At 36.5% G+C, this 13700-nt stretch overlaps 1 protein-coding gene across 1 annotated transcript in view; it reads right to left on the bottom strand.

Moving 5' to 3' along the window:
- PRTG (protogenin) overlaps positions 1-13700 on the bottom strand; it is a 136852-nt gene that overhangs the window by 62841 nt on the left and 60311 nt on the right. The window contains exons 3-7 of the mRNA XM_061158236.1: positions 4801-4945; positions 3594-3733; positions 1956-2093; positions 1541-1699; positions 761-920 (exon numbers count right to left, since the gene is read on the bottom strand). Coding sequence (XP_061014219.1) covers positions 761-920; positions 1541-1699; positions 1956-2093; positions 3594-3733; positions 4801-4945 — 742 coding nt within the window. The remainder of the gene's footprint in view (positions 1-760; positions 921-1540; positions 1700-1955; positions 2094-3593; positions 3734-4800; positions 4946-13700) is intronic.

Below are 13700 nucleotides of genomic sequence, written 5' to 3' on the forward strand. Positions count from 1 at the left end.
TCTAAGGATGACATAAAAATAAAGTTATGCTAAGTGCACTCTAAATTTTAGCAAGTTACTAAGAACAACCTGTGTAAACAGCCCTACTAAGGAAAAACCTATATGAATTGTTTAAAATTACTCTTATTTTTTAAGTCTATATAAGTAAGTATGTGTGATATCCAAATCCTTTTGGCTTGAGGCGACAGCTTGAACTCTTTTTTCAAATTTGACTTTTATTAAGGAAGTATATTAAGCATATTAACATTAATCACTAATAACATCTAATTTCTATAATGTTGCAATGTTACATAAAATTCAGGTCAATAAAAATGTTCAGAAGTTTTGTTCAACATATGAGAACAGTACAAGAAGATTCATATTTACACTAATAAAAATGAATTCTTAAGATCATTAAGTTTGAACTGTGGAGGAATTCTTAGAGACTTAATTATTTCCTTCTAAATTCCTCACTTTATGGAGCAAGGAACTGAGACTCCAAAGGGTTGACACACTGCTAATAACTTAGCTGGTGGCTTACCAGGACCAGAAGTCAGGTCTGGAGAACCGTTTCAACTTTTATTATAATCTACCACTTCCATGATCCACATGTAAAATACAAAAGGATTTTGGCATGCTGATATTCCAGTCTTAAGTTAATTTCTTACTGTTACTTCAGTTTAAAATACCAATTTGGGTATTTGACCTTATAACCATTTCACATAAGAATTACTAAATCATTATGTTTTATCTAAAATAGTAGCAAAATGACTTAGCCCACCTGTTGTACATTTTAATTCTACCATTTGAATGTATCTTCCGCCCGTTTTTCAACCATGACATTTTGGGTGAGGGTATTCCTTCTGCCTGACATACAAATCGAGCAGTACCAGCTCGAGGCCTTGTTAAACTTTCTGGCCATTCGACAAATGAAGGAGGAGCTATTTTTAAAGAAAAAAAGAAAATATTTTTGTGGTACAAACACAAATCAGACAGTCAAGGAAGAGAACAGCAAATGCTACAAGTCCCCTCCCTGAAAATATCTGACATTCTAATCTTCCTGCCTGCACTCGACATCTGTTAAAACCTCTCTCTCTCTGGATGCCTTTCCTCTGTTTTGCTCAGTTAGATGTCCACTTCCCACAGGCTTTCCCCATTGACACCAAACATACAAACACACTAAAAATATGTGTGTCATGATCCGAACTTAACTAAGCCCAACATACAGCCCCTTGTGAATGCACATAGACAACAGATTAAAACTGGAGACTGGTCAATGTGTATATCAATTTGTAGGTGGGTGAGGAGATAAAAGGGAAGCTTAACTAAGAAGGACCATGATGTTATAAAAGCAAATATGATGAATACTTCAGAGTGATTCTAGTCATATTTTAACACAGGGCTTTAATTTCCTCCTAAACTTCATTACTGGATTATAATAATTCATATCAACTTTCACATAAATGCTACATAATTAAAGAAAAGTGGAAGTAAGCTAGAGGTAAAATAGCAAGTGTTAAAATGTAAGATTCTCCAAATTGCAGAAAGAAAGGAAACATACCCAATACAGTTAAAGTTGCCATGGCAACTGTAAAGTTGCGTGTGCCTGGGGTAGTGGCCCGGCAAACATACACTCCAGCATGTTGCAGCCTGATGTCAGATATCATGAGGTTACCGTTTCCAAGTACTCGAGTATTAAAGACATCTATGGACTTGTGATCTATTTCAAAGAGAATACTTGAGTTAAAACAATGTAATATATGATCTAAAATTTGACAGAAGATCATTATCCAAACAATCATTATCACAAAAGGTCTAAGATTTGCTATACTAAAACCTTTCATCTATACTCTGTAATGCCAGAAAGTTAAAAGCCATGTAACTGCCAAATATGTGTGTTGTATACAAACATGTTATCAATTTCACTAGCACAAACAAAGTTGAAGGAAAAGATTTTTTTTCCTCAGAAGACTTACCAAGACGGCTCCAAGAAATGATTGGTTTGGGATTTCCTGTGGCCACACATTCTAAAACAACAGTCTGATGAAGGGATGTTGTTATGTTTTGTGGACCTGCTACAATGGTTGGTGTGTGGAAGGACTTAGACTCCTTACCTTTAAGAGGGGAAAGGCAGGAGATAAAAAAACATTATAAATAAGATATAATAAATGAATTAAAACATCTATTCTGAAGTCACTCACTTTTTTCCTTTTCTAAAACAACTTGAAATATAACTCACCCATTTGAAGTATAATTCAACTGTTTTTAGTACTTTTGGAGTTGTACAACTATTACCATAACCCATTTTAAAGCATTTTCATTACTCCAAAAACAAATTCCATTCTATCAGCAGTCACTCCCAAAGCTCCCCATAGCCTGAAAACCATTGATCTACTTTCTGTCTCTGGGTTTGTCTATTCCAGATATTTAATAAAAAAGGAATCACATCTTACATGGTCTTTCAGAACTGGCTTCTTTTCATTTAAACATTAGTTTAAGGTTCATTTAAGTTGTACCATGTACCAATACTTCATTTCTTTTTATTGAATAATAATAATAATAGATTAAATACTTAATTAAATGGATAAAATACATCTTATTTATTCATTCATTGGTTGATGGACACTTAGGTTGTTTCCATATTATCCATTTTTAATTGAGGTTCAAACACTGACTTAATACTTTCACTAATCTTGTTAGTTAGGAATTTATGTGACAGTGAGGAGAATGAAGAAGTGAGAGATTGCTTTTGTCTTTAAGCTTCATTCCAAGAAGCTAATAGATACCACCTAAAATTAAAAAACACGGCACTAAAAATTTAATTTCAGTGGTGATGTTTTTTAAAAAAAATTTTTAATCTTAAAGGATCTTTTAGGAAGTAATATCTCTTGTGAAGAGTAAACATTCATGTGAAGTTCAACAATGTCTTTAGGATGGGTTTTTTCCCACAACATTCAAGTAAATTTAATTATTTAAAAATAAAAAACTAGCATCTGTGTATAATTCCATTTTAATAAAACACATTTTTTCATATTCATCTCTCTAGGTAGTTTCCCTTCTAACTATATTCATGTATGGCAAAATACATGAAATTATATACACTTAATGTTAAAATGATCACCTCTGGATATGGACTAGGGACATTTTAAAACATATCTTTGTACTTTTCACATTGTTTAAAGTAAAAAAAATATATTTTACTTTTATAGACATTACTCTTTATAATAAAGCACGCATCATTTCTACAAATGATAATTTTTCCTAAAACAACAGACAGAAAAACCCAAACTGGGAACAAATACATTTTTACTGACCATGGGAAATTTTGGTAGAGCTAGATGATTATTATTCTTTTTTGAGCCTTTCTGCATTTTATATTTTAAAAACAAAAGTATTTATAAAACAAAAATTCAGTCTTTCTTAAAGATGTTGATATTAATATATAAAACAAGTTAGAGGAAGAAGGTTGCTTAAATATATAAAAATGATCATTTTCCAACTAGATTATAATAAAATTTAAATGAAATTAAAGTACTACTTTAAAGTACACTATTATAACCAGAGGAGGAAAATTAATACCTGGGCCAATTAAAAATTGAAAAATAATGTGGTACCTGGAATCACTGTGAGAGAGGCCTCCATACTTTTACGTCTGTGGGCTACAGTAGCAGCAACACAACGGTAATTTCCAGCATCCCTTTGGTCAACATCATATATCTGCAGTACTCCTGTTGGCAGGGCAGTTATCCTGTCACTAGAAGAAACATGATTAAACTCTTTGTAGTAGATTTTATATTCTAACATTTATCCTATGGTAAGAATTAATATACTCAATCTTTTAAAAATGCCAGACGCAATACTTTCAAGACTAAAAATATCAGCTTGATTCAGTTGTTTTCATTTCGGCTATAACTCTCTACAATGTAAGTCATTACGCCTGTATGTGACTTGTGAAATCTACTGGTGTAATTTTACACAGAAATCTCACTTGACATGATAATTTACATTTAGAGCTTAGTATAATCAGTACTTTTAGTACTTAGTACATTTAGAACTTACAATCTAGAGCTTACTATAATTTTTTCCAAATTCCTGACTTTTTGCCTATTAGTATCTAGGTATTCGTCAAGATTTATCTGAATGTAAATTTTTTTAAAGCTCTTCCTTGAATAACTTCGTCCATCTTAGTGCTCTTTACTATTTCAGTAAGCAATTTGAGCCTGCTAAGGAATACTGCTACTCATTAGGACAGGAATCAAACTTTTGAATTTGCTGCCAAGTTCCTGACCCCTAAACTCTGACCACCTCAGAGCACTAGGTATATGCATGCATGCATGCACGTGAGAGTGTGTGTGTGTGTGTGTGTGTGTGTGTATGTGTGTGTGTGTTTGTGTAGTGTAGAGGGGGCTGCTAAGCAGTAGGCAAAGGTGGAAGTGGGCAACCATTATTGCATATATGGGAAACCCTTAAACCTTTAAAATAGCACTGCTATTCTCAGTAGTCAAAGTGTAATTTAGTTTCCTAAATTCTTGGGCTGCAATCCAGGTGCCCAGGGGGTCCCATGGTTGGAAAACATGTTTGAGGAAAAGAACAAAGCACTAAGAGAATCTGAATTCTGATTTGAACCAAGATGCCAGGAACTATGCCCCATGAACCAGAGACTGATGATCTAATTCTCTGCCTAAGTTTGAAATGTCTTTAAGAATAGTTATGGCTATCATAAACAAAAATGAGTTTCACCATGATCTTTCTCCATATACAGTTTTATGATGAAATCTTTGGTCCTTCCATAACATCTTCAAAGACAAAAGCTGCATTTACCTGTCCATAGTTACAGATAGAGTTGTCCGATTTAATTCCCAAGTTATGGCTGCAGGAGGGTTTGATGAAATCTTGCATGCAAATCTAGCAACTCCACCTTCTTGGACCTCAATAGAAATTGGCTGAACTTCAAATGCAGAAATAGCTATAAGATAAAGTTTTTCACATTCAGAGTAAGTATATGCACTATTATATAATACTTGGAAATAAAATTATGCTAGATATTACTTATCAAACTTGAACTTCTGCTCAGACATAAGGCCAACTCAACAAGCACAAACAGAAATTAAAAGATAATTTTAGAAAAACCACTGGGCTGTTACCCTACTAAAGGAGTTTAGTCTTTCCCAAAATGAAATTCTCAAGAAACTTAGATTTCAGAAAAAAAATGAACATAACTGAAACAAAAAACAGCAATTACTAATGGTAGACAATGATATACTAAGCTGTGCAACACAAATGTCAAATACTAGTGTATTTCAGAGGACAGGGAAATCAATAAAGAGAGACGAGTCAGGTAAAAACCTTTCACAAGCATTTTTTTAAATTAATTATTATGATTTTTGGCTGTATTGGGTCTTTGTTGCTTTTGCACAGGCTCTTCTCTAGTTGAGGCGAGTGGGGACTACTTCTTGCTGCAGTGCATAGGCTTCTCATTGTGATGGCTTCTCTAGTTGCAGAGTACAGGCTCTAGGGTGCGTGGGCTTCAGTAATTAATTGCAGCAAATGGGCTCAGTAGTTGCAGCTTTTGGGCTCTAGAGCTGCAATGCATGGGCTTAGTTGCTCTGTGGCATGTGGGATATTCCCTAACCAGGGATCAAACTTGTGTCTCCACACATGGCAGAAGGATTATTATCCACTGTTCCATCACGGAAGTCCCAACAGGGGCTGGTGTTAAACTGACTTTTGAAGAACCCATTGGGTTTAGATAGAAAGAGAAAAACAAGACATTTCAGATGAAAGGAGTAACATGAAGACAAGCGCAGAAATAAGAAATGTGCAGCCTGTGTTCACAGGATTGTGAGGCAACAGCCAGGATTAACTATTGTAGAATAAATCAGATTAAAGGTTCATGGCAGAGTGGAAGGAGAGTAGAGCTAAAACAGGTTTGTACCATGGTACAAAATAAGGCATTACTGAAAAGCTTCAAGCAAAGGAGTATCATGGTAACAGTAGTGTGTGGGAAAATTAATCAGGTACTGTTAGGATGGATTGAAGAAAAAGAGTCTTAAGTCAAAATACCAACAGGCTGTTTAAATAAAAATGACAGAACTGGGTGGCAGCAGTGAGAACAGAGAGATTTTGCAGATACTATAATGAAAACAGACTTGGTTTTTATTGGACACAGATATGTCACTCCATGTTTGGAATAAAATGAGGTTGGTATTGATGGAGCAGAATGAGAGAGGAAAAAGTGAAGACAAATGATGTGTCTGAAGAATAAACTCACACAGATTCAAGAGACTATTTTTAGACTTAAGTCTTGAAATGTTGATATTTTCTAGAGATAATTCTTCTTTACTCTTCTAGACAAGCCTCCAAGTTTTACATTTTGATGGAGCCCAGACTCCAGGTAATAGTGTAGCTTGCCTTTCCTCTACTAAGTATTGTGAAAGAGCCACAATAATAGTCTCACTCTCCAACCTCAAACCCCAGTTCAAAAAATAAATATGCATATATACAATTTATCAATAAAATGAGAAATTATGAAGAATTATAGAAGCAATAAGGGCTGGATGACTTATGCCGCATTGCACTGGGAAGTGTAAGAGGTTACAGAAGACTAATAAATTCTGCCTTGGACGTGACTTCATTAATCTGTAAATGTATCATGGGCCTTTAGAGGTATAGAACAAAGTCAGTGAGTAATAACGAAAATACTCTTAGGAATATCTCTTTCCAGAAAGGATAGAGTGGGGGTAAATTAGTATTTTGTGTATGTAACAAAAAATCCTTACTATTTCAAAACAGCGGTTTCAAACTGCTATTGTCAGTAGACTCAAAAGGTTAAAAGCATTTTTATAATAATCATCCTTTGCCTTTTTCACCTTCATTTCTCAAGTATATTATATAGTGCTTCCAGAAACTACATAATGGGTGATATAAAGCAACAAACCTAATTCACTGTGAGAATCCAACTGTCTTCTACTAAGCTAATTAAAAATATTTGGCCAAATGTAAAACAGTGTCACTCATCTTACTAAAATTTTTTGGAAAACAGTTATTTTTCATTAAATGTGCTATGTTAATATGTAATTGATCAGTGTTTTCATTTCAAAATTAATATTTTTAAAATTTCTCAGTTTTAATTTCTAATAATAAAGTATTGCTAAATATAACCTATATAAACAAAAGCTCTTTGGAGTCCTCAAGATTTAAGCATATAAAGAGTGAGACTAAAATGTTTAAGGATCACTATTCAAGAACACTGGACTCTCTCTGTGATTCAGGTCCTTATCACCAACTGCCTGGAAGTCTTGAAGGAGTGTCTTTAGGTGAGCTCTGTCCTGATATAAGAGTAACCTTCCAGAGTGATGGTCATAAAAAACAAATTTGATTTGTGTTACTGATGAATTATTTAGTCTCTACAAAACTCTATCACTTTGCATTCAACCACTTAAAATTATGTCTCACAGACACTGAACTATTCATAATTCTCTGAATATACTGTATTTCATACCTCTGAACAATATATAAGCTTTCCTTCTCTTTCAAATGTTGTAGATCTCTTTGTCCACCTGATGAAATCCTATTATCATTTAAAACCTAGTTCTCTTTTCTCACCCTTTGGGAAGCTGTTCCTGACTTTTTTCTTCTATAAAACTTCTGTAGAATGAAGACCTTTATTGCTACTTTTATTCCACAGTATTATAGTCACATATTCACAAGACTGTCTCCCATTCCACATTCTGAGCTCAATAAGGACAAGCAGTGGGTCATAACTTTGCAGGATCCCTTAAGTCAGTGAATGGTATAGACTTGGCACTAAAACAATACCTGTTGAATTAAACTGAAATTTTAAAAATGTTCTTTAATTCTACCCCAAGACAGATGGGTCATGGTGTAGAGTTCTGAAAAAACATGGTCCACTGGAGAAGGGAATGGCAAACCACTTCAGTATTGTTGCCTTGAGAACCCTATGGACAGCATAAAAAGACAAAAAGATATGACACTGAAAGATGAACTTCCCCACTCAGTAAGTGCCCAGTAGGCTACTGGAAAAGAGTGGAGAAATAACTCCAGAAAGAATGAAGAGATGGAGCCAAAGCAAAAACAATGCCTAGTTGTGGACGTTATGGGTGATGTAAGTAAAGTCTGATGCTGTAAAGAAAAGTATTGCATAGGAACCTGGAATGTTAGGTCCACAAATCAAGATAAACTGGAAGTGGTCAAACAAGAGATGGCAAAAGTGAACGTTGACATTCTAGGAATCAGTGAACTAAAATGGACTGGAATGGGTGAATTTAACTCAGATGACCATTATATGTACTATTGTGGGCAAGAATTCCTTAGAAAAAATGGAGTAGCTATCATAGTCAACTAAAGAGTTGGAAATGCAATACTTGGGTGCAATCTCAAAAATAACATAATGATCTCGGTTCATTTCCAAGGCAAACCATTCAATATCACAGTAATCCAAGTCTATACCAAACCACTAATGCCAAAGAAGCTGAAGTTGAATGGTTCTATGATGACCTAAAAGATCTTCTAGAACTAACACCAAAAAAAGATGTCCTTTCCATCACAGGGGACTGGAATGCAAAAGTAGGAAGTCAAGAGATATCTGGAGTAACAGGCAAGTTTGCCCTAAGAGTACAAAATGAGGCAGGGAAAAGGCTAACGGTTTTGCCAAGAGAACACACTGGTCATAGAAAACATCCTCTTTCAACAACGTAAGAGATGACTCTACACATAGCCAATACCGATAGCAGATTGATTATATTCTTTGCAGCTGAAGATGGAGAAGCTCTATACCATCAGCAAAAACAAGACTAGGAGCTGACTGTGGCTCAGATCATGAACTCCTTATTGCAAAATTTAGATTAAATTTAAGAAAGTAGGGAAAACTACTAGACCATCCAAGCATGACCTAATCAAATCCCTTACGATTATACAGTGGAAGTAACCAACAGATTCAAGGGATTAGATCTGATGGAGAGAATGCCTGAAGAACTATAGACAGAGGGTCGTGACATTGTACAGGAGGCAGTGATCAAGACCATCCCCAAGAAAAACAAAGGCAAAATGGTTGTGTGAGGAAGACTTACAAGTAGCTGAGAAAGAAGAGAGGCTAAAGGCAAAGGAGAAAAGGAAAAATATACCCATTTGAATGCAGAGTTCCAAAGAATAGCAAGGAGAGATAAGAAAGCCCTCATCAGCGATCAAGGCAGAAAAAAAGAGGAAAACAATAGAATGGGAAAGACTAAAGATCTCTTCAAGAAAGTAGAGATACCACGGGAACATTCCATGCAAAGATGTACACAATAAACAACAGACACAGTGTGGACATAACAGAAGCAGAAGATATTAACAAAAGGTGGCAAGAATATACAGAAGAATTATACAAAAAAGATCTTAAGACCCAGATAACCACAATGGTATGAATACTCACCTAGAGCCATATATCTTGGAATGTGAAGACAAGCGGGCCTTAGGAAGCATCGCTAGGAACAAAGCTAGTGAAGGTGACGGAATTCCAGTTGAGCTATTTCAAATCCAAAAAGATGATGCTGTGAAAGTGCTGCACTCAACATGTCAGCAAATTTGGAAAACTCAGCAGTGGCCACAGGACTGGAAAAGGTCAGTTTTCATTCCAGTCCCAAAGAAAGGCAATGCCAAAGAATGCTCAAACTACAACACAACTGTACTCATCTCACACGCCAACAAACTAATGCTCAAAATTCTCCAAGCCAGGCTTCAACAGTACGTGAACCGAGAACTTCCAGATGTTCAAGCTGGATTTAGAAAAGGCAGAGGAACCAGAGATCATATTGCCAACATCCATTGGATCACTGAAAAAGCAAGAGAGTTCCAAAAAAACATCTACTTCTGCTTTATTGACTATGCCAAAACCTTTGACTGTGTGGATCACAATAAACTGTGGAAAATTCTTAAAAGAGATGGGAATACCAGACCACCTGACATGCCTCTTGAGAAATCTGTATGCAGATCAAGAAGCAACAGTTAGAACCAGACATGGAACAACAGACTGGTTCCAAATCGGAAAAGCAGTACATCAAGGCTGTATATTGTCACCCTGCTTATTTAACTTATATGCAGAGTACATCATGAGAAAGGCTGGACTGGATGAAGCACAAGCTGGAATCAAGATTGCTGGGAGAAATATCAATAACCTCAGATATGCAGATGACACCACCCTTATCGCAGAAAGTGAAGAGCCTTTTGATGAAAGTGAGAGAGGAAAGTGAAAAAGTTGGCTTAAAACTCAACATTCAGAAAACTCAGATCATGGCATCTGGTCCCATCACTTCATGGCAAATGATGGGCAAACAATGGAAACAGTGAGAGACTTAATTTTCTTTGGCTCCAAAATCACTGCAGATGGTGATTGCAGCCATGAAATTAAAAGTGCTTGATCCGTGGAAGAAAAGCCATGACCAACCTAGACAGCATATTAAATAGCAGAGACATTACTTCACCAACAAAGGTCCATCTAGTCAAACCTATGGTTTTCCCAGTTGTCATGTATGGATGTGAGAGTTGGACTATAAAGAAAGCTGAGCATCGAAGAATTGATGCTTTTGAACTGTGGTGTTGGAGAAGACTCTTGAGAGAACCTTGGAATGCAAGGAGATCCAACTAGCTTATTCTAAAGGAAATCATTCCTGAATATTCATTGGAAGGACTGATGCTAAAGTTGAAGCTCCAATACTTTGGCCACTTGATGTGAAGAACTGACTCACTGGAAAAGACTCTGATGTTGGGAAAGACTGAAGGCAGGAGGAGAAGGGGATGACAGAGGATGAGATGACTGGATGGCATCACCGACTCAATGGACATGAGTTTGAGCAAGCTCTGGGAGTTGATGCAGGACAGGGAAGCCTGGCGTGCTGCAGTCCGTGGGGTCACCAAGAGTCAAACACAACTAAGCAACTGAACTGAACTAATTCTATTAGGTCTTAAAGCAAAATAAACAGTAATGTAGGGAGTTTCCCAGGTACAAATACCAAGACGTGATATTAGAAGAGAGTAACGCTTCTTATTATTTTGTGTGCTTTAATTCTAAACAATTCCTGATACTTTAGTGGTATCATTTTTTGGAGACAAAAATTTATACTTCCTCTATTAAAGGATTTTTCTAAAAATTAAATAAGTCAATATAGTAGGGCTATCTATATTATAAAACTTTTTATCAGTGTTGTGAATACTAAGAATAAAAATAGTCACTCTGTTGCTCTGAGTAATTTCCCTCCAACCACTTAGGCAATTGAGTGTTTTTTATCTGAATCCAATCTAACCAATCAAACAATATGATGCCTCCAAACCACCTTTTCTTTGAACAATTCCCTTTCTTCCCCAGATATATGAGTCTATGAAATCCCTAAGCTTTTTTTACTATAAAAACGAAAGTAACTTTGACTTTAGGTCAAATGGGCTAGAATTTTACAGTTTCAGAAGTCAGAGAATGAAAAGATAAATAGTTGTATCCTGTAACACAGCAAGGGTATTTGTTTAATTTTGGCAGTGTATGGGGGGGGGGGCAGGTTTACTGAGCTATAATTCACACTGTATGTGATTTACACCCATTTAAAGTGTAAAATTCAATTTAAATTCACCTATTTAAAGTATACAATTCAACGGGTTTTAGTGTATTCACGAAGTCCATGAACATCCCCCAAATCAATTTTAGAATATTTTCCTCACTTCAAAATTTTATATTCTTCAGTTACAAATCCCTAATCTTCCCATTCCCTTCCCACCCCAGCTCTAGGCAATCTTTAAGGTAGTTTTTTTTCCCCTCCTACCTCCAGCTTTATTGAGATACAGTTGATAAACAGCACTGTATAAGTTTAAGGTATACAACACTGTGTAAGCTGGAGGTCTAATACATCTATATATTGGAAATGATTACCATAATAAGGTTAGTTAATACATCCATCAAGTAACAGTATTTCTTGATCTCACTCTGGTTTGCAGCAAGTTATGAAACAAGTACTGAATAAAGATTTTATTTTTTAATCCTCAAAAACACCTTTATACTTAACATGTCTAACTTCTTGGTCTCTTTTGAACCAACTTGCTGGCAAAATATATTTTGCCTAGAGAAAACCAAGCCAGATATTCCCTGGGACTTTCATCAGTACCTCTCAGACTGAACAGAAGGAGGCAAATGTGACTCAATCATAAAAACAAGTTCCCTTTTTCTCTGTGCAACTCCTCCATCTGGGCACGGTACAATCAGAGATATGGTTTTTCCAGTGGTCATGTACAGATGCAAGAGTTGGACCATAAAAAAGGCTGAGTGCCAAACAATTGATGATTTTGAACTGTGGTGTTGGAGAAGACTCTTCAGAGTCCCTTGGACTACAAGGAGATCAAACCAGTCCATCATAAAGGAAATCAACCCTGAATATTCATTGGAAGGACCTGCTGAAGCTGAATGAAGCTCCAATACTTTGGCCACCTATTCAAAGAGCTGACTCATTAGAAAAGACCCTGATTCAGGGAAAGACTGAAGGCAGGAGGAGAAGAGGACGACCAAGGATGACATGGTTGCATGGAATCACTGACTCAATAGACATGAGCCGGAGCAAGCTCCAAGAGATGGTGAACAGGGAAGCCTGGCATGCTGCATGCAGTCCATGGGGTCTCAAAGAGTTGGACACGACTGAGCGACTAAACAACATCATCATCTGCATGACAATCCCATCCTCTGCCCTCGCCTCTGGGAATGTGATATATTTGTGGTTTTCATTTTTCTCTCCTGTATATTTGAACTCTTCTCCCAATTTTTTCCTTCAGCTTGTAAAAGTGATTAAGTGCCTTCCAAACTGAAAACACAAAGAGAACAAAACTCCAGGCCTCTCTTACACCATGAATCTCTCAAGCAGCTACCCACTCTCTCTCTTCCCCGTGGCATCAAATTCTCTAAATAATAGTCAGTTCTAGCTGTCTCCCCTTCTCCCTCTTTGATTCGAGGCCTCACATATTCAATCTGCCTTCTTCCCCTATTATTTTATTGAAACAGTGTCTATGACACTATGCACTCCTATTTCTGAGTCCTCCTCCTGCCATGCTCCCGTCTAAGATTCTCTGCTCTCTTCTCTCTCCACTTTCTCCTTGGGTGATCACACCCAGTTTCAGTTTTCAGCTACATCCATCTGTTGCTGCAGAGTTCCCAAAACATATCTCCAGCTTAGTTCATCATGCTCAGTTCATTGTGGCTGCTACTGCCTACTGGACACCTTCACCTAGAATTTACAAAACATACTTCAAACTCACCACGTCCATAACGAAATCGTCTTCTTTCCTCCCAGCCTGTATCTCTGCCTCAGTCTGTTACACCACTGTGCAGCAATTCACCTGAGCTACTGACTCCTCCTGTACTCTCTTCAGTCACTGTTTCCCACTGACTTTAACCCCTAAACATCCATCCCAGTCCCAACATCTCTCAATGGAATCATTATAACTGTCTCTTATCCGGTCTCCTTGCTCTCATTTTCCCTCTTTCCCTTTCAAAAACATCCTCCAGACATTCATCAGTGTTTGATACAGGCTGCAATTGACTTACAAGTGGCTTCCATCTATTAAACACCATCCATTACTGCGAAAACCACCATGAACAACACAAACTCACAAAAAATGATTCAATTTTAAAATGCTGTCCAAAAAAATAAAAATAAAAAAAATAAAATGCAGTCCAAAAGCACTGTCCTAGA

This window comes from Dama dama, chromosome 12 (genome assembly GCF_033118175.1).
Source record: "Dama dama isolate Ldn47 chromosome 12, ASM3311817v1, whole genome shotgun sequence".
NCBI lineage: Eukaryota > Metazoa > Chordata > Mammalia > Artiodactyla > Cervidae > Dama > Dama dama.